The sequence below is a fragment of the Anser anser genome (assembly GCF_964211835.1).
Source record: "Anser anser genome assembly, chromosome: 25".
Taxonomy (NCBI): Eukaryota; Metazoa; Chordata; class Aves; order Anseriformes; family Anatidae; genus Anser; species Anser anser.
In genome coordinates, this window is record NC_139746.1 from 4,198,309 (window position 1) to 4,219,862 (window position 21,554).

General features: G+C 46.9%; 2 protein-coding genes across 6 annotated transcripts; one reads left to right on the forward strand and one right to left on the reverse strand.

The window, feature by feature from the left end:
* The first annotated feature begins 752 nt into the window (after nucleotides 1–752).
* Nucleotides 753–12,392, forward strand: LOC310886359 (ceramide synthase 4-like). 5 transcript variants are annotated; one of them, XR_014575278.1, is made up of 10 exons: nucleotides 753–1,136; nucleotides 3,792–3,909; nucleotides 4,099–4,217; nucleotides 4,712–4,769; nucleotides 5,257–5,307; nucleotides 6,059–6,151; nucleotides 7,618–7,746; nucleotides 8,047–8,153; nucleotides 8,371–8,523; nucleotides 10,570–10,714. XR_014575278.1 is itself a non-coding variant. In XM_083810866.1 (10 exons), the coding sequence occupies exons 1-9, from the start codon at nucleotides 970–972 to the stop codon at nucleotides 8,603–8,605; spliced, it is 924 nt and encodes a 307-aa protein (XP_083666992.1). In that variant the 5' UTR covers nucleotides 755–969; the 3' UTR covers nucleotides 8,606–8,654; nucleotides 9,113–10,563. The 5 variants fall into 5 exon arrangements, 4 of the variants coding, with proteins under 4 accessions (XP_083666992.1, XP_083666991.1, XP_083666993.1 ...); XM_083810866.1 differs by lacking the exons at nucleotides 8,371–8,523; nucleotides 10,570–10,714 and adding exons at nucleotides 8,524–8,654; nucleotides 9,113–10,563 and having other exon boundaries at nucleotides 755–1,136; XM_083810865.1 differs by lacking the exon at nucleotides 8,371–8,523 and adding an exon at nucleotides 8,524–8,654 and having other exon boundaries at nucleotides 756–1,136.
* Nucleotides 11,235–21,542, reverse strand: LOC310886340 (kelch-like protein 24a). Its single transcript, XM_083810824.1, has 3 exons — nucleotides 18,927–21,542; nucleotides 17,763–18,174; nucleotides 11,235–13,909 (listed from the first exon to the last, which is right to left on the reverse strand). The coding sequence occupies exons 1-3, from the start codon at nucleotides 19,903–19,905 to the stop codon at nucleotides 13,597–13,599; spliced, it is 1,704 nt and encodes a 567-aa protein (XP_083666950.1). The 5' UTR covers nucleotides 19,906–21,542; the 3' UTR covers nucleotides 11,235–13,596.
* Between the last annotated feature and the right edge of the window lie 12 nt (nucleotides 21,543–21,554).

Consider the following 21,554-nt stretch of genomic DNA (forward strand, 5'->3'; position numbering starts at 1 on the left):
AGGATGTGTCTCTAGAGGATTCATCCAAAACTGATGGGTGAGAAGATGTTATATAGCAAAGTAACTGAGCAATAGCAAGCCTTCCAGCTTGGATGGTATTTGCTCAAGTGTCAAGAGGAAACTTACACAAGAAAAAGTTAAACCATGCATTGTGGAGTGCCATTTTTTGTTGTTTCAAATCACCTTGTTATCCAAAATTTAGGGAGGTCCCAAGTGGGAATGTGAGGAGCTTCTGACATCTGTAGCTTAACATCTGTGCTGGTCAGATTGGTACAAAATATCATGAGTAATGGAATTACAGGAAACATGTATGAACATAACATTATGGGAAAAAATCCTCATGGTTCGTGTATGAGGAAATCATGTCTTTGCTGGAGTTATCCCAAAGTGTCAGTGAACACAGGCACAGGAGAAAACCTGCTGATAGTGCTTGGCTTTTCAAAGGAATTTGGAAAGATCCCTCACCAGTGATTTAAGGAAATCCACCTCAGGTTACCATGAGAGACCAACAGCTTTTTTGCAGTTACGAATTGTCAGAGAAGCCCCATAAATGGAGAGCTGATTAATAGGTGAGGGCTTTGCAGCCTGGGAGGGAAAAGGTTGGTACGAAGAGGGGGTGAGATAGATGCCCCTGCTGTTATTGTCACTAGGAAGGGACTTCAGCTGTCTATGCAATGAAGTGTAATTGAAGATAGCCACGTCACTGACACCCACTGAATTACTTTCTTGTACTAGGACATCTTACTCCACCTCTAAGCTCATGGGCAGGTCAGAACAAGTGATGTTATTTCAACTAGTTTAAAGTCATACAAATGGATTGGAGTGAAAGGTGTGGAGTATGAGTGACGAGCTGTGGGGCTGGGTGTCCTGGAGCGCTGGAGTCCTGGCTTAGGAGTGAGTTTTACATCTCAGCTGTATCTGCTCGCTGAGTCCCCAAGCCTCTGCTGTGCTCCCACAATCTAGACCAGGATGGGACTGTTAGAGGAGTTCTGGCACCACAAGTACTGGCTGCCACCTGGAGCTACCTGGGAAGACATGAAGGAGTCTGCTGACATTCACTACCCAAAGCCTCAGGACCTCTTGCTCTGCATCCCTGGTGCCCTGATCCTGATCATTGTCCGATACATCTTTGAAAGGTGAGTGCAGCAAATCCAGCCTCTTCTGTGCTGGTTGTCATCGGTGTCTTGAAGGGTTGCTCTGGACTTATCCTTACCCACCTCCTAACAATTACAACGTGGACAGGGAATTCTCCTCAGGAATACTGAATCTTTCTGCTTTTTGTGATTTATGGCATTTGTATGTCAGCAATTTGCCCTGCCATCTCTCATCCCCATACCCGTACCATAACCTGTACTATCGGGTGCGAAAAGACAAGTCACTCAGCTGCACCTCAGCTGTGTGTGGGAAGTCCCCCTGGAGAGACAGATTTGGGCTCTTGAGAGACCAGCTGGGAGCATGCAGCACAGGATAAAGAATTTGCTGGGTACATCAGGGTTGGGAGACCCCAGATGAGCCAGGCTTCAGCCTGGTTTTAGAGGATACTCCCAAAGATGCTGTGTGAGTCCCCACTCTTAGCACAGAGGAAGGACACCCGTGGCTCCTGCAGCTTCTTGTAGGACCACCCTGTTCACACCACTCCTTCCCCTCACCCAGCTCTGCCCTCCTCGCTCCTCCTGGCACCAGGGGTCCCCAGTTCATGTACTACAATGCCCTAGTTGTGGGCATTCACACCCACCCAGCTGAGGGAAATGGTACTCCCAAAGGGGACCCTGCAAACTGACAGACATCTCCCCGGAACCTACATGTGGGAACAATCTAAGTCCACATGGCTGAACACAGGAGATGGATCCAGAATGTGCTTTGGGCCCCTTTTCCAGAAGGTGAGACTGACATGTGGGGAGGTCCAGCCCTCACTCAGAGGAAATCAAGGGGTTATCAGTTAAAGCACGGCAGGTGCTGACACGGGCAGCCCTGCCAAAATGCTGCCAGCCAGGCAGAACAGGACTATGGTGTGTGTGAAGCAGGAAGGCTGTGCTCAGCAAACCTGCCCTCAGCTGGAGCATGGGCCTTCTTCTGTGGCCCGGAGAAGCTGGGGGAGCTGGGGAAGCACTGTCCCACCTCTCTGGAGAGCTGGCTTTTGGCTGCTGTGTTCAGCTTTGTGAGAAGCTCTGGCAAAACGGGCTGTAGGAAGAGCCAGAGAAACACAAAGCAGTCAGACCCCAAGGAAAGCTCTGTCCTGGGGGTTATCAAAACATCTCTCTGCTTCCTGCAGGCCTGCAATGGCTTAGCAAATCCCATGTATTCGTGGGTCTCAAGAAGCTTGAAGTCTGGCCAATGGCCAGCCCTGGGATCCCCAATAGGGTCTCACTTCCAGGTTGACTCCATATGGCGAGTGTCTTAAGAGCTAGAAGTAAAGACAATGAGAGCATAGCAACCCCCTCCCTCCCCTGCCTTGGTGTCAAGTCAATAATTATTATAATTAATTATTGCTTACTATTATTAATTATTGTATTATAGAATCATAGTATCATAGAATCATAGTATCATAGAATTATTTAGGTTGGAAAAGATCCTGAAGATCATCAAGTCCAACCATCCATCTAACTGCCAAGTCCACCACTAAACCTTGCCCCTAAGCGCCACATCCCCATATCTCTTAAATATGTCCAGCAATGGCAACTCCACCACCTCCATGGGCAGCCAGTTCCAATGCCTAACCACACTTTCTGTGAAGAAATTCTTCCTGATATTCAATCTCAACCTCCCCTGGTGAGACTTTAGATCATTTCCTCATGTCCTGTCACTTGTCACCTGAGAAGAGACTGGCACACACCTCACAGCAACCTCCCTTCGGGGAGTTGTAGAAAGCCATGAGGTCTCCCCTCAGCCTCCTCTGCTCCAGACTAAATAACCCCAATTCCCTCAGCTGCTCCTCATATGTCTTGTTTTCTAGTCAGCTTCATTGCTGTTCTCTGAATGCATTCTCAATATCTTGCTGTGAGGGACCCAAAACCGAACACAGCACTCAAGGTGTGGGCTCACCAGTGCCAAGTACAGGGGGACAATCACTTGCCTAGTCCTGCTGGCCACACTATTTCTGATGCAGGCCATGATGCCCTTGGCCACCTGGGCACTCTGCTGGCTCGTGTTCAGCCGCCTGTCAACCAGCATCCTTGTCTGCCAAGCACCTTTCCAGCCACTCTTCCCTCAGCCTATATGACTGTGTGGGGTTCTTAAGGCCCAACTGCAACATCCAACATTTAGCCTTGTTGGATGCCATACAGTTGGATGTGGCCCATCAATCTAGACTATCCAGATGCCTCTGCAGAGCTTTCCTACCCTCAGGATCAACACTCCCACCCAAGTTGGTTTCATCTGCAAACTTACTGAGCGTGCACTCAACCCCCTCATCAAGATCATTGGTAAAAATGTTAAACAAAACTGGCATCAATACTGATTATATTTGTTAGTGTTGTCTCCACTGCACATCAAGCATTCCTCACCATTGCCTTGGTGCCATTGTGTCTCTCTCAAAGAAGAGCATTGACCCGATAGAGGCACTAGGCTTTGTATGTGCCCCTGAAGCGGTGCTGGACCCCTGGGGTTGGGTAGGTTTGCACCCAGTGGGGCTTTGGACTTCTCTGGCAGAGTGTGTGCAGCCAGAGCAGTGCTGGACCCCTGGGGTCCATGCACAGGATACGGAGCTGGCACAATCTTGCTGCGGGCTGGCCCTGGCTCCCAGTGAGGGTGCCCACGTCCTCTCCTGTCTGAACTTTCTTTTCCTCTTCTAGAACCATAGCTCTACCCCTGGGCAGGAGGCTGGGTGTGAGCAACAGGCCGAGGCCCAAAGCTCAGCCCAATGCCACACTGGAAGACTTCTACAATCTGGTGGGCAGGACCCCAAAGGAGGTGAGTGTCGCTTGTGTCCCAAGAGCCCAGCTGATCAATATCTTCTTTCCCTACAGATACTCCAGCCCAAGCACACCAGCCTCACAGGCAGCACAGTTACTGCTAACAGGGCAGAGGTGCCCTCTTCCAGCCACATGGGGACAGAAGGCATCAGAAGGTCAAGTCCTGCTTTCCTGACCTGTTTTCTAGGGGGACCTGATCTCGCTGGCCAAGCAAAATGACCTGCCAGTCAAAAAAGTGGAGGCCTGGTTCCGGCACCGGCGGGCCCAGGACCGTCCCAGACTGATGAAGAAGTTCTGTGAGGCAAGGTAGGTGAGCCAGCTGAGGATTTTGATCATGGTAACCTCCAACAAGGACTGCATGCCATAATGCTGGCAGAGGACGTTTTAAAATGGCCAAATTCCTTCTGACATCAGGAATTTTGGCACAGCATGGACCACAGCAGAGCCTGGGTGGGCTGTAGATACCCCATTGCCTTAACAGCACGTTTGTGCATGTGCAAACAGAGCTGAGGTACTGCAAATCTTTGTCCAAACAAGAGTAGGCTCTCCCATGGCCTCTGCAGCTGCTGTGAGAGCATCTAGGAAGACGTGATACCACATTTGTTTGTCTGCACTTCATCCTTCTCCAGCTGTTTCTGGCCTGCAGTCATTGTGCCTAAATGTGTCAGTTTAGTCACTTCCACACAGCTGGGTGCTGGATGCAGTGGCCTGGGCACAGCCTGGTAAGCTATCACAATTCTGGAGGAAGTTTTAATTCCCTGTGTTTTTGTTTGTTTGTTTTTCTTTTTTTTCTATTTTAGCTGGAGATTTACATTCTATTTCACATCATTCTTCTCTGGGCTGGCTCTTCTGTATGATGTAAGTATGTCATCTGGGAGACACTGTGATGTGACACCTTTCGAGAGTTCCTCATCCATGGAAAATAAGTCGTATGGTCCTCGGCCATTTCAAGGAACCCACTGACGATTTGCGGCCATGACTAGGGATTGGACCATAGTTTCAGAGCCAAATAAGGACAAATTTCAGGGATGTGGTATGGAAACATACCCAATCTAAATCCAGCAGAACAGCCCCCTTATCCAGGCACGGACCTGGCTAGGTGTCAGTGATGTGACCATGGTTTTCTTCATCCGACCCCCTGTGTACCGATACCCTCAGTGGAACATCCTGTACATTCACTAACAACAAATGCATTTTGCCAACCACTTTCACAAAGTTCAAAGGCAGATTGGCTCTACCACAGGCACACTGACATCATGTGTTTACTTAATAAAGTACTCTTTCATGTTGCCATTATATGTTGTTATGGCTATGGGATCTTAACTGCTGTCTTCTCTTTGCACAGAAGCCATGGTTTTGGGACCACACCGTGTGCTGGCTGAGCTTTCCACAGCAGGTGAGCTGCACGTATGTGGTGTAATTCAGATTGGAAGGGGGCTCAGGAGGTTTCTTGTCCAACCTCCTGCTCACAGCACTCAGCTGTGAGCCCAGATGAGGTTACACAGGTCTTTTCCAGTCCTTGAAAACCTTCAGGAATGGAAACTGCAGAACCTCTCTGGGCAACCTATTCCACTGTTTGACTCTCATGATGAAAAAGGTTCTCCTAATATTCACCTCCTGGTTCCAAGTATGCCCACTGTCTCTCATCCTCCCACCATGCACCATGTGAACAGCCTGACTGCCTCTTTGACCAGCTCCTTATAGGTGGTCCATATGAAGGAGCAGAAGGAGATTCTCTCTGCCCTGAACAGTCCCCTCTTCTCAAAGAGTTTCTCTGTAATACAAGCCTGGCTGGAAGCTGCTCCAGGTGTGTGGCCCTGAAAGCGACCTGGCAGTCAGGACATCCCTTGAACTCTTAAACAGGAAGGGAAATGAAAGGAGACGAGAGGAGTCCAAGCCGCCGTAGAGGGGAGATCTCAGCTCCTCTCAGTCCCTCTGAGAGTCTGGGGCTTGTCGTCGCTTTGGAGCAGACTGCCAGCTCACCAGCAAATGGTTCAGTTACAAAGGACAGGAAAATTTAGACGTGACCAAGCCCTGCTGACCCAGTTGCAGTTTTCATGAATGCGTTTTGCCTGGGAAGAGATTTGCCCTCTCCCGCTCCCCATGGCTAAGCAAGGGTGTCACACTGCCTTTCGCTTGTTTTGCAGCCTCTCCTGCCTGCACTGGGCTGGTTCTACCTGTTGGAGCTCTCTTTCTACTGCTCACTGGTTGCCACCCTGCCTTTTGATGTGAAGAGGAAGGTGAGTGACGGCGGCACAGCACCAACCCGCTGGAGCCAGCCTCCACCATGAGGCTCCCCCCCTCCCACCGTCAGCACCCCAGGGACTCACGGAGCTCTGCCAGGCCTGTGAATAGGCCAAGGCAGGCAAGGCCCCAGGCCACGTACACTCCCTGCAGCTCCTGTATCCCACCTTTGCATCTCATGCTGGGCCCTGCTCTAGTGGGGGCCTGCAAGGCCAGAGGAGTGCTGCTGGATGACAGTCCCTGTGCCTGGCCAAGGGACACCAAGAAACAGTCAGGTGGACATGGTAGTGTGGCCCTTCCCTGCCTTGCTCCGCAGTGCGGCGTGAACCAGAGGACTCTGTACTGAAGGACAGACCAGGGGCTCTTGTGATGAGGGTCCTGTAGATGCTTGCACAGTGCTCACCTTCTAGGCCCCATGGACCCAACACCCACCTTTGCCCTCATCTGTGTGCCTTGTTCTGTAGTATCGACTGTGCAGAGCTGTGGCTCAACCTCGGCTTCATTTGATTGATGATTGTTCAGTTTGGCGATCATGTCTCACTTCAGTGACTTACTGCTGTGCCCCAGAAATGGACTTTACCCAGCTCTCACAAAGCATATCCCGGGTCCCAGAAGACCTGGAGAAGACCTATTAAAATTGTCAACCACACAATAGTGTTTGCAAATAGGTCAGTTATTGGAAACCTGCAATGCTTCCCAGAAGCAGCAGGAAGCCACCATCTGGCAGCGATCGTCCCTGGGCCAGAGCCAGAGCTTGGCTTCCCAAGACATTCACAGAGCACTCAGGGTTCATATTTTTGTACCCTAAGGCATTGTCTTCGCACATATAGGCTTGACTAAGCAGGCATGAACCACACTGCAAGGTTCTCTATTTAGATAACGCATATGAGAAGGCAAATTCCCCATCTGCAGAGTCTCCAGCCCACCTCCATGGGTCCCTCTTCATGGGCAGCACTGGCAGGTTGAAGCGCTGCCTCCAATATGACTAATGGGTAGGTCCTGCCCCAGGACAAGGGTAGTCTACTGTTGTCACAAAAACTTCTTCAGTCGTAGAATCATAGAATCACAGAATCGTTTAGGTTGGAAAAGACCTCTAAGATCATCTAGTCCAACCTCTAACCTAGCAGATAACCCAGGAGGAATAGTTCACAACACAAGGGAGGAGTCTAGGAGGAAAATACAGGAGGATGTTAAGAGAGGAACTTTGTAAGGAAAGCTTGATTCTTGGAAAAAACAGAAAACCTGTCTTCTAGCACACTTGCACCTATGTGTACCTCACTGGTATTTATCTGCATTTCTGGGTGTAAAGTTTTTCATTTGTCTTGGCTTTATACATAACACCAGAGAACTGTAGCACAGTGGGGAGCACTACTGTTTGCCACATCCTAGATGCAGCAGCATCTTTGAACAGGTGCTGCCAGGTCAAGGTCAATGACTGACACAACCTCTCTTCTTGTGCCAGGACTTCAAGGAACAGATCATCCACCACATCGCCACCATCACCCTGATCTTTGTCTCCTACTGTGCCAACCTTATACGGTTTGGGATGATAGTCATGCTGGTCCATGATGCCTCTGATTATATTTTAGAGGTGAGTTACCCTCACATAGAAATGCTCATCTATTCTCTTGTCTGTGAGTAGCTGTGCTGACCTTTGCAGATGCAGTCACCTACACAGGTAGGCCGCATGTATACCCTAGTGCCAGTGCATTTAGGAAGTATCAGATTTACTGCTCTTGGGGAAAAGTAAATGAGTACACAGGGCTCGGACAATCTCCAACAAGTCCAGTAACCCTTGCAGGACGTGGGAAATCCCTGAAGCTTCTCAGGAGAGTGGTAATAGAAGAAGAACTCAGCCCCATGGTATAAATGGCAATATGTCTCTCTACAGCTGGCCAAGATGCTCCATTACATGAAATGGAAGTGGGTCTGTGAAGCAGTCTTTGTTGTTTTTGCTGTGGTGTTCATCAGTTCCCGGCTTGTCATTTTCCCGTTAATGTGAGTTACGTTTTAATGTTCTCTAACCATGGGTGTCATGGACTATTTGTACTTCAGGAGAAATGACCTTCCATGGTGAGGGGAGGAAAGGCAGGGAACAGGACACTACAGGTAAACTCAAAGATGAATCCAGATAGAACTGAGGAACCCCAGAAAAAGCCAGGGTTTTTACCTATAAATGAATCTGGAGTCACAGCCTCTGCCTCTCCATTTCCAGGTTCTCACTGTCTCCTAGGCAGGAACTGTCTCTCATCTGGAGCTCTCTCTCTTGCTGGGATAAGATGTTTACATGCAGCTACAGCAGCTGACAATTCATGAGCTATCATAGCACTGGGAATTTTTTATGACTACCTTTCTCCATCCTTGTAAGGTCACTCCCACCACAGTCTGAGGGTAATTGTGCATCTCCTCTAATCCTGCTCAAGACCTGGTGTGACTCTTCCAGCAAGTAGGAAGTGGCCTCCTTCTGTTGCAAACACTGGTTCATTCAAGAGAAGGAAGGTACAAATTATGCTGGTTAGAATTTCCCAAGAATTTCTTTACAGACTAACAAAGTCCTGCTTAAAGCATTATTAAGATAAAACTAACATAGAAAAAAAAAAATAGTAGGAATTTAAGGTGACCCTGTATCTATTTGAAATAAAGTAGGAAAGTGATGAGTTCAACCTAAGGATTCAGGAGGTCGGACACTGGACATGCTGGGAGTGTAAGAGCAGCAGTATCTCCAGAAGTCACAGACACCAGTCTTGGAGAATGGTGTTTGCCTATACACATCTGACCACACTCCCACACTTTAACTATGCTGAAATTGTTCCCCCTTCTTTACCACTTCCAAATCGTCTAGAAAAGCTGATCTCACTTACCTTCCCAAAAATTCATTCCACAGTACATGCATTATATATAGTCTAAGGTTTCGGTTTTCTTCAAAAACCAAACACTTTTCTTATTATGCCTAGAAGGAGTGGGACATGCTACATATGCATAAGGACAAGTCTGCATTGCTGTCCTCTGTTCCTGCCCTGGCCCCGTACCAGCACTGACTATGCTGAGTTTTGAACGTTGGTCCTGCTTCCCTTTAAGTCTGGATGCCTGTGAAGCTGACTTTGCATAACAAATCCCCGACTCTCTGGCAGTGAAACAGCTCCCTCAAAGGGAAAAGCAATAAAAGTTTGAGGCAACTTTCCTGAGAAAGAAGCTCGAATAATGCTGATTTCAGTTGTCTACAAAAAGTCAAACAAGTCCCAGTAACGTGCTGTATTGTAATGGAAGAACAAAGCAGATGGATGTTCTGGGTCAGACCAAGGGTCCGTCAAGGTCAGACCCTGTTTCCAACAGCAGCAAGAAGCAGATGTTTAGGGAGGAGCATAAAGGCAGAGCAGACACAGATGTTATATCCACCAAATGTTTCCCAGCATATAACATCTTAGATTTCATGTCGTAGATACTTGCAGAGGAGCGCACATGCCAGTGTTTGTTATTTCTGTCCTGCACCAAATTCTGTTCTGTTCTGTCTGATTTCCATTTCAAAACCAGGTATTTATAAACATTGATAAGATCCCCTCTCAGTCTTTTCTCAAGGCTGAACAGACCCAGGTCTCCCAGCCTTTCCTCACAGGGAAGATGCTCCAGGCCCCATATCATCTTTGTGGCCCTCAGCCGGACTCTTTCCAGGAGATACCTGTCCTTTTTTGTGCCAGAGAGCCCAGAACTGGACACAGAATTCCAAATATTTTCCTCCCAGTCTCTCTGACTACTACATTCACAGAAAAGCTTTTAAAGCCAGTATTACAATGACAGTAAGTTGCCCTTGGCCTCGCCCCATGATGGAGGCACTGCTTTGACCTCCCAGTGCTGCCCATGAAGAGGGACCCGTGGAAGTGGGCTGGAGATTCTGCAGGTGAGGAGCATGACTTCTCGCAGAGAGAGCTTCATGTGAACAGAAGGCCTTGCAGGGTGGTTCGTGTCTGCATGGTCAACCCGTATGCGTAAAAGCAATGCCTTGGGGTACAAAAATATGAACCCTGAATGCTCTGTGGAGGTCTTGGGAAGCCAAGTTCTGGCTCTGGCCCAGGGAGGATCGCTGCCAGATGGTGGCTTCCTGCTGCTTCTGGGAAGAACTGCAGATATGCTTTGCAAACAGACCTATTTGCAAAAACTATTGTATGGTTGGCAATTTCAATAGGTCTTCTCCAGGTCTTCTGGGACCTGGGATATGTTTTGTGAAAGATGGGTGAAGTCCATTTCTGGGACAGAGCAAGAAGTCATTGAAGTGAAGCATGATTGCACAGGCCTAGCACAGACTGGTTCTGCCCAGGGAACCCATGAGCCAAGTATTTGCCCGGAAAGTCTCTTGACCCTTGTAATTGTGAAGACATGCAAACTCTAATTTGTCTCTCCCTCTCTCTCTTTCCCACAGCACATACTATTACTTTGTGACAAAATTTCAGATGTTCCTCCTAAGCTGTCTGATAAATGCTTTCCTGATGATCCTGCAGTTGTTGCACATTTTTTGGTCCTATCTAATCCTCCAGATGGTCTTTGGTGTCATCCTCCATGGTGCGGTATGAAAAATCTTTTTTCTCCTCTGTGCCACCATTACACATGAGCAACCCTGAGATCCAGAGTGATTCCTGCATGCCTGCAGGGAAGGGGTGGGAGAAATGGGACTACCCAAAAAAACAGCCCAAGAGCTTCTGCAGGCACATGGTGAGAGTTGTACAGATACCTTTGTTTATGGGATGTCATTAAAATTCAGTTTTCAGTGCACAAGAAGTAGCCATGACTATCTCCTTCCCAAATAACCAACTGCCCTCACCACAGGGCAGCAGTAGACTGAACAAATATATATTGACTTTCAGAGCTTCAACGATGAAAAATAGACAGGCTTATATGCAGAATAACTATATGTAGAATAAACACTAAGTTTTTTTCAGAAGGTCACATTACAAGAATATTATAAGGATCACCAAAAAAAAAAAAAAAACATATTCAAAAGTCAGGAAAACACATAACCAACTCCAGGTAGTTTAAGTCGATCTCCCAAATTCAGGGACAATTACCACACTGGTTTCAAGGATATGATCTCAGCTATTGTTTTTATTTTGCCTCTCAGGTTAACATACCAGTGCTCTGAATGAAAGCAAGACCAGTCCCCTTTAATGTAGCAAGACATAGGTTTTGCAGCCTGTTTAAATTATCTTTCTCTCCTACAGAAAAGAAAAGATGCAAGAAGTGACACTGAGGAAAGCGACAAGAGTGAAGCAGAAGATCTGGCAAAGAGCAAAGAGTAACGTGGGTCTCATTGCAAAATACCAAGAGCCAGACAGACTCCTAAAAGCAGGAAGGCTGAACAGGACCACAAGGGAGAGGCCAGACAGGCTCACAGAACCCTTTGCAGCATTATAGCTGAGGCATCATCCAACATCTAGACAAAAGAAAATTTCATCATAGAGTTTCCAGGCAACAAATAACTTTAGGAGATGTTTTCTTCACCTCTCTTGTTGGGAACATCATTTTACTACTACTCTATCCAGAAAAAAATGGTCAACCAGCCACAGTCTCACTAAAAACAGGCTAAGAGGGGTTAAACAATCTGCTGAAGTTATAACACTTAGCTGTGGTTATCTCAAAACTTTCCAAAAGGTTTGTAAAGTAATAAATTACAACTGCTGAACATTTATCTGAACCACAATTTCAGAATATACTGGCAGTCAGTGCTAGCCACCTTATGAAAAAAGTTGCATGTAAAAAACACTTGCTTCAGCTGCCAAATAAGCTTCCAGTTGTATAGGCTAAAATTGTCAGGTTTTGGGGCAAGGATAGACTGTTTCCACATATAATGCCTGGCCAAGTGAGACAAGCTGTGTTTGCTGTATGAATTATACAAAATAGCTCATGCATCTAAAAGGTTTTGCTAACTGAATGTGTACTTAGAGAAAATGGTCCTAAAACTGAAAGCAACTGAAATTCTTCTGAAGGCACACTTTTCTACTAGTCTAAATGGAAGCTTTCCATAGGGATGTATTAATGTTGTTGAGGTTTCATTTTTAAAATCTGAAAATCAATGTTACAATGCTAACATATTAATGGGATATTTTAAGGGTTTTCTCTGTTTTGGATGACTATTCACTTTGTAATACATTGTATCTGACGTCATGTTCAGAATTTACAGTATAACATTGGATTTAAAGTTTATGTAGAAATGAATTATTACACCTAAACAAGCCCATTTTACCTTGATTTTGCATGATGCAGATTTTTTTTATCATCATTTTTTGGAATATCAGTAATATCAGCTCTTGTGTCAATCAGCAGATCTTTGAAACCTGCTGGAGATCTGATATCACTGATAATTCAAAGGCTCAAAAACTACAGAGGGCCAATAAATCATCATATACATTTGTCTACAAACAATATATAGAAACCTACAAATGCTGTCTTTAAAGGTGTTTTCTACACAGGCTTTGAATATGCTTCCAAGGGGTCTGATATGTTTTGTGCAAACATTAAGAAAAATTAAACAATTTTAGAGAACTGCAAAGAGGTGGGGAATGAAGGATGGTGTCCCTAGAACACTTTATCGTTAAGAACCATGGTCCATCTCCCAGATCTGACCCATCAAAGAAAAATATAAATAACTCAGGAAAGATGTGTGAGAGAAAGGCAGAAGGAACTGAAGCCAACATGCCCCTGTCCTGCTGTTTCCTACAGCAGTCCTAAATCCTTAGTCCTGCCCATCAAACCCTCTTCTTCATAAGCAATCCTTAATTAAGGGTATATGCAGGTCATGCTCCTTGCACGCTCCTTTCGGTGCTTTAGGATAGAGATGGTGCTTTTAATTTTGGTCTGTAGAGCAAAATGGAATAAGGAGGCTGAAGCAGGACTTTAAGTGCCCCAGTTAGCCAGTGGCCAACCTCCCGTGGTGTTCTCTATGCTGGACTAAAGGTAATTTTCACCATACTAACATAACTTGGGAAGCTTATTTCAGGCTAAAACGACACTGATACCTGATAAGGCTTGACTTCAGCAATGTTTTTGTTTTTCTTTTAAATCCGTCCTGCAGCAGTAAGAGCCCATACAGTCTGCTGAAGATTCCCTTGACACACATTTATTACTTTACTCCTACAGGTGATTTTTTTTTTTTTGGTTGGTTGGTTGTTTTTTTTGTATCTGATGTTGTAACATCAACACTGAGGCATTTGTGTACTCTTAGCAACACTGACCACTATTTCCAGAAACGACCTGCAAACCACATGTAGTCGCAAAGGTTTCACCGGCTTTTGCTTCGAGATATTTGCCAAGTAGAAACCAGAAAAGCTAGGAATTAAACAGATCTATTTTTAAAATTTTAAAAATTTCACAAATCAAATTTGATACAGTGCAGTTCCCATCATCTGTAAAGCACGTGACTTTTCCTTTATGATTATGTTGGATCTGGTATCACTCATGCCCACGTATCAAACCTTCGCACAGAGACACAGCCACGAATAGGAAGGGGGCAAGGCAGTTTGTTCTCTATGACCTGGCACATATCAACATAGGGATCAAAGAGGACTACAATGGGGAGGGCACTGTTCCCCTTTCTCTGTCCAAGGAGATAAATTTGTCCATTAACAGTGCTGCATCCCATGAAGAACTTCTTGGTCAAGCATTCCTCATCCACATGAGTCCATTCATCTGTTTCCACATCAAATCGAAAAGCTCCCCCTCCTATGGTGTATAGAGCACCATTCAGTGATGTGATGCAGAGGTCATACCTGAGAGGGAATCACAGAATCACAGAAAAATTAAAGTTGGAAAAGACCTCCAAGACCATCTGGTCAAACCATCCCCCTACCACCAATGTCACCCACTAAACCATGTCCCTACGCACCAAGTCCAACCTTTCCTTGAACACCCCCAGGGACAGTGACTTGACCACTTCCCTGGGCAACCGGTTCCAATGCCTGACCACGCTTTCTGAGAAGAAATGTCTCCTAATTGTTTAAATTGTTGAAGAGTAGTGCTCTTTGTTCAATTCTTTGTTTTAATTGTTGAAGAGTAGGGACATGACGTTTCCATTTTTCCACTCACCAGGGACATTGCCTGAATGCCAGGACTTTTCAGATCGGATGGAGAGAGGCTTGGCGACTCCATCAGCCAGTTCCCTCAGGACCCTGAGATTCATGTCATCAGGTCCCATAGACTTGCACCTGTTTAGATTCATCAGGTGGTGTTGAACCTGCTATTCACTTACAGTGGGTGGGACTTTGATCCCCCAGCCTCCATCTATGGGTTCAGGGAAATGAAAGACTTGGGAAGCCCATCTACCAGTGCAGACGGAGGCAAAGAAGTTGAGTACCTCAGCCTTCTCCACGTCGGTCATTACCAATTACTCAGATACAGAAACTCACTCCTAATATAAGAAATTAGCCACCTATAATCGCTCACACACTACTATTTTCACCCCTCAGTCTATTTTCACAAATGTTAAAGGTGCATGGTGGCCCTCGGGGACTCCTCCTGTCACCCCGGAGCAGCAGCCCAAAGGAAGCTGGGTCCTCTTGTGCTCTTCTTCAAGGCTCTGCGCAGAAGGGATGCCACCTCTCGCACAAGGGCTGGGGGATGGGAAAGAAGCACTCACACAACCCCTGAGAATTGGCAAGAGTTGTTTATTGCCAGGACATCTTGCAGGTAAGCCTGCGGGATGTCTGCAGTATTTGGTGGCTCCAAGCTAGTGCTTGGGATGGAGCCTGAGCAACGAGTAGGGAGCTGGGCGGGCACTCCTGCGCCGCTGTTGGTGCTCTCGGATGGAAGAGAACAACGACATGCTGCGGTAGTCCCACGTCTGTTCTGGTGGAGGTGGATCCACTTCCATTTGTTCTTCCACATCTTCTGGTGGATTCGTCTCCATGGGCTCCACAGTGCTTGGCAGAAGGATGAGCCAGTCGTTGCCTGGGACTGCCCAGATGGGATGCCTTCCATTGGGAATGTTTTCCGGCCAGGGTGCTGAACCACGAGGTCGTCCAGTTCCGCTCCCAGGACCCATGCTACTGTTGGTTTGATTTTCACGCATGGGTTTGAGGCTGCCGTCTGTTTTATGGCCATGCCTGGGTCCCACGCTCCGTTCTGTACCATGGGCATGCCTCTGCACCCCACGGCTCTCTGTCTGATGTTCCTGACTTTGCCCCATGCCACCGTTACGCCGATGGGAAGGCCCAGGCCCCCTGTTGCTGGGTGTTTGAGGGGGTGGCCTGTTCCCCGCGTCACTGCGGTACCTGTGGTACCGCTTATGTGTGCCTGAGGGCTGGGCACCAGAGGTCTCTTGAGCACTGATGTCTCTTGTGCTGCTGGCGCCATCCCTGAACCCACGACACATCTTGTGAGCTGCATTCCTTCTTGGTGCTTCTTTGGATGGCATCGCTATCCTTGCACACCAAGGAGGGCCGCTTCTCGCCTTTCTGCTTCTAGTCGTCTTCCTGCCGCTTACGCTGGCTGCCAGAAGAGCTAGTCGCTGAGCGAGTGGTGGGCCAGCTGCAGGGGGGCTGTTTTATAGGGCCCGCAGCAAAGGTGGGGCAGCGGTGGCCACTGTGACCTCAGCAAGCCTCTGTGATGGAGTGGCCCATGCGTGCCCAAAGGCGGCTGTGTTGGGAGCAGCCCGGGAGATGCCCTCACATGAAAGAAGGAGGAGGGTTGGGAGGGCTGAGGGCCCCTTTTCTGGGGCTGGCTCCCTTGGGCCACAAGGGCTGCCCTCCACCTCCCATCCTGTGCCCTGGGTTTATTTTTAACAATGGTTTTATGTAATTTCTTCCTATTCTTTATGGAAAAGAACAGAAGCAAGGTGTATCTTCAGCCCTAACACCCATGTGCGCTTTGTGCTCTGAGTGAAGGATTTCTTCCTCACATCACATCTAGCCTAAATCTCCCCTCCATCTGTTCAAAGCCATTACTCCTTGTCCTATTGCTACGCTCCCTGCTAGAGCCCAGCTCCAGCTTTCTTTCTTCTGAACTTGGGGTTGCTCAGAGGCTCGAGAGGTCTAGGGACTCGAGACCTCTTCCCAAATGATCAGTATCCACAGCACACAGCATTAGCTTTAGCTATCCCCTGCCCCAGTCTCCCCATCTCCAGTGACAGCAGGAACGCTACCTGCTTGTGTTCACTCAGGTTGCAAAGATGTGAAGTGCTCCTACTCCTGCTCAAAAGCACAGCCGCTGTCCTACGACTACGAAGCATCATTACCACAATTACCAGCAAGCAAGAAATCAACATTTTATACTAAGCCTCATGTCAGCGAACAGCATTATCAGGGAAGCTTGCACAATTAAACCATAATTCAGTGGATGGATGTTAACTACTTTACAGATGAGCAAATTAAGAAAGCATTAGCCACAGGATTCGATGAAGAGGTGACAAGAGTGCCAGCTAGTGACCAGTGAAGTCCTGTGTGTGCTCCCACTGCTCAGGAGGGTCCCAGGCAGCCACCAGGCAGCTGCAGAGGAGCCAGGAGCCACCTCCTCCCCTGGATAATTCTCAAGATGTGGAGGAGGAAGTAGAGACTAAGAGGGGGAGACTTTAAGTCAGAGGCGCTGCAGATAACGCAGGATTATGTTTGCTGGAAAGTGTCTTTATTCCTGCTCCAGCATGCAAAATGTTTGCAGTGCTGGGTCTGGACAAAATAACCAGAGCAGCACCAGCTACAGATGGGTCCCACAGGGCCAGAAAAGCACCCCAGGCTACCAAGAGATGCCAGCTACGTACCCACTTAGACCTAACTGAGAAAAAAAACACTCCTGATTGCTTTGCTGCAAGCTGCTAGGACAGAAATAGCTCTGTATCTTGCCAATAAATCCCCACCACCAGACTGATGGACAGTGGACAACTCCAGCAGTCTTCCATTGAAATGGAATTACTTGCGGACATGAAAAAAGACTGGAAATGGGTGTTGTGGGAACATCCATCTCCTGTCCCATGTGCTGACGCAGGGGAAGGAGGGAGGACGGGGACAGTTTGCTTACTTGGGATGTAACGGAGAGCTCGGCTCTTACACACTTGTGGCTGCATCAGCCCTTTTCCATGGATCCCCCAGAGCTCAGGGATGGGAACCGGTCATCTCCTGGCAGCCAAAGCAGCGAAGGATGCCACTGGCTTCAGGAAGCTCTGGCTCAAGCTTTATATATTTCAGATACAGGTGGCTTTAAGCTGTCTTCCACAGTCTGTGGATTGTTTTTCTTGCTCAAATAATTTAGCTTTAACCTGAGGCTGTGGGCTCAATCCTTGCTGTCAAAACCCAGTGTGTAGCTTTGCATGCAGCTCCTGCGGGTATGGGGGAATACAGCATGAATCTCTCTGACTCCTTCAAAGTCTAGCAGAGCTGCTTTATGTTTGTAGAAATCGACATAAATAAAAATAAATCTGACAGGCTTTAGTCTACATTTCTCCAGTATATCCTCCTCTGCGCTGGATTTACCACCTTATAACCCTCCACTGACTCCTTTCCAGATTCTTTGCATCTCTCTTGTACTGGAATCCCAAAACTAACTGCTGTTCCAGGTGGTCTCATTGGTGCAGAGGGGAACAATAATGCCCTTCTCTCTTGAGCATTTCTCCTCATCAGGTCCCAGATTTCTTACCTTGGAAGTGGGGAAAATGAGATGACATCCCAGCTGTCCGTCTCTGTGTTCAGCCTTTGCACTCCACCATAGACATGTCCATTTTCATCCAGGCCACAGACCACATAGATCCTGGTCCCCACACTGACTGCATCTCCTCTCTCCACAGGCTGAACCATAGGACTCATGCTTTCCCACTGTAGGTCCACCAAAGCCATGCGCTCCACTGTTGCGATTATCCCTTCGTCTGTGCTCCCTCCAAGTACATACAGGTAGAGCCCTGCTCCTACCGCACAATGGCTATTGCGAGACTTCTTCATGGCGGGCCCTTCCAGCCAGCTGTTACTCAAACAATTGTAGATCAGCACCCAATCCACACTATACCACACAAACTCATCCCGGAAATATCCTCCTGTCACAAAAAGGAAGTTCCCTGGAAAGACAGCAGAGAAAAGGATCAGTTACACAAAGGCTGAAAATGGGTCCTGAGGGCTTTCTTTTTCTTTTTCTTTTTATTTTTTTTTTCCTCTGAGCTGTACCAGTAGGCTGCAGGATGAGCAAAGAAAATGACTGCTCTTTGTATTAATTGGCGATATTTGATTCCTCATCTGCCCAGATATGCTGGGCCTACAGGATGAAGCAACTCTTTCCAAGTTGGCTCCCACTCTTGAAGAGAACCATGAAAGCACTGGCAGAAAAGAACCTCTGGGGATCTCACATCCAGCCTTCCACTTGAAACGGGACTATCGCCAACACTGAGTAAGGGAAGTCATGGTTTTTGAGCTGTCTTGAAAGTCTCCATGGATGAAGACATCACAACGCTCACAGATAAATTTATCTTAAAGGCAACTATAAATCAGCAGTCACCACCTATCAAAACCAAGGCCAAAAAAAATGCTTAAAGTGATTAGACTCACTCCAGATAAAGCTAATGTGAGGAGTCCAATACATTTATTGGTCCTGCTATAAGAAAAAAGAATTTAGCCTTGCCTAACATTCTTCCAGGGCTATGGAAAGCAAGGCCATTCTCTGAACACAAGTGAGTTTTTTAGCAATGCTATATTTTACAGGAAAAGCAGCTGAATTTGCTGCATTTGAGTCTCTGAACCTCAGCTTCTCTTTGCATTTGCTCAGTCCCACTTGTTGGCACTTGAGTCCCAGTTGAGATACAGGTCTGCAAGTTACCTACTGCTGCCACTGCATATTGCGTGAGGTTTCTGCGCTGCAGTGGAGAACAAGCCTGCCAGGTCCCTGTTTTAGGTTGAAACAGAAATAATTCTTGCTGTTCGTTGTCATGCTTTCCTCCCAGGACATATAAGGTGTCGTAGCTCCGACCAGCATTAGGACACAGCTTCATATTTTGCCAGCTGGGTGGAGGACAGCTGTCTAACTTCCTTATTAGTCTGGAGAAGGTATCTGTCTGTCCATGGCGCTTGCTGCGTTTCACCAAGACATCAAGGAAGGACAAACTCAGAAAAGTGACCCTGACTTGGCCCACCAAATCCAAAAAGTCTTCCTCCCTCGTTGCTGGGTCCTCCATTATCCACCTCATAATACTGTCAAAAACCACATCTTCTCGAGGAACAAACAGCTCATCACTTTTTAGGAAGTGCATCAACATTTCTTTGGGTAGAGCCTTAAATTCTTCCTGACACATCACATCCCCCCAGTGGGTGAGAGCCACATTCATAGCAGATGCATGCAGCTCTACAAAGGCAAATTGCTGTGAGTAGGTCATCAGGCCCAGGCAGTTGGAAACATGCAGCTCCCTCTCCAGAAATTTCTCACACAACAGTTTCACCCTGTCAAACTGAAAAAAATCAGCTGTTTCCAGTAAGCTGATCACATTTTCTTGACCTATAAGCACTTGCGCTGTGCGAGTAAACTCAAGAAGTGCCTGAAAAGGCGCTGCATCGATCCCTCTGATCACTATATGTTGTTCAGTGCTCTCTCTTGCACCCCCAAAAAACATTGCTTCAAAGTAACGGCTGTGTAGTGAAAGTGCCCTTCGGCTGACCTGAAAGAGTCTCTCTCCGACCTCAAGAACTGTGTCTGCAACCATTTCTGCCTGAGGTCCCAGCTCTTCCGCTTCTTGTGTGGACTCCATGTCTGTTGACTGCTGACCAGTTAAAATTAACTCCGTCCTTACGCAGTCTTTACTCATGTGAGGTCTCTGGAAACATTATCCACCCAGCTCTAGGATAAATACAAGATAAGCCAGCCTTGGCCTAAAAATAGAATCTGCTTTCCATCCTCCTGCTTTGCTCTTCAGCCTTTCCCGCTGCTTTCAGAGCAGCGATAGCAGGAAAGCTGTTTAACTACAAAGTTGTAGATTTAATTGCCACCCACCTTAGCTAGGCAACACCAAAGTCAACTGGGGGAGCTGTTCTCCAAGCAAAAAGCCTAGACTAGGAGGAGGATGGAGGTAAAACAACCAAAACCTTCCTAAGCACTGACTACACCTAAGGAAGTTATAGATTAACATTGAACCTGCTGGGAAAAAAAAAAGTATATATATATACTTTATATATATATAAAATACTTTTTTTTTCCTGAAAAATGAAAACTTAAAAAAGCTTAAGACTTTCCAAGAAAAACAACTTTCCCCAAGGCTAGATCCTTCACCAATTTAACTTTGATATCGAATTCCAAATTGCTTGCAGTATTTGTTAAATATTTAGCTTTAAGCTTTAATAAGACATGGGGGGAAGGAACGAGCCCCCACGCAAATACCAAAGGCGGCCACATACCTAGCCAGCCTCATACTCAATGCACTAAATCAATAGTCAGCATGAGCAACACATCACTCACTGATTTCACACTGTGGATTTCCCAAAGCATTTAGACCAAACTGTTAAGTGGAGGGATTTGCACAGTGACTTTGAACTAGGGGTACTTACGCTAGTGGTTTTCAACAAACAGAAGAGTGTTCCATGGATCCAGTACACTTATTTCTCTCTGCAGGTAAGCAGAGGGAAGTGCCGACCTCTCCTCCCTGGTAACCAGTGATAGAACATGGGAATGGCACAAAGCTGCACCAAGCTGCACCAGGAGAGGCTCAGACTGGATATAAGAAAAAAATTCTTTACTGTGAGGGCGGTCAAACACCAAAATAGGCTTCCTTAGAGAAGCTGGTGATGGCCCATGCCTGTCAGCTTTCAAGAGGTACTTGGACAATGCCCTCAATATGCTTTAACTTTTGGTTAGCCCTGAAGAGGTCAGGCAGTTGGACTAGATGATCTTTGAACATCCTTTCCAACTGAACTATTCTAAGTTTTGCAGCATTACAAAAATAAGTTGGAAGGAGCATGACTATTGACAGCTATGGAAAACACTCAAAGAATTGACCCCTAGGAGCTGAAAAATCCAGAAAATCCACTCATTTACACAGGGTCATATGTCATACAAGATAAATGGTCCCTACTGTCATAGCTCCCTGGACAAGTCTGATATACTGAACTTGAATTGACCTACTTCAAATTCCCAGTCATTTTAGAGTTGACCCAGGAAAAGCCATGAACAGGTTGCTGTTGCCAAAATGAACAGCCAATACAGCCTGTCCTTGCCATGCTTTCTCAAAGATGTCCAGGAACAAGACTCCTGCTGCCACCAAAACCCTTCACTCAGCTACAACCTCCTTGTAAAGGGTCCTCAAGAAACAGAGGGTAGGAGAAGCAGGTTGCCTACAGGCTACATGCAGGCATCTTCTACAGGAGAGTCTAAAATGCCTACCAAATGCAGAAGTATTCAGATAAAGGACCTGAAAATATTAGTCATTCTTCATTGCTTTCCTGCCTTATAATTGAGCATTGT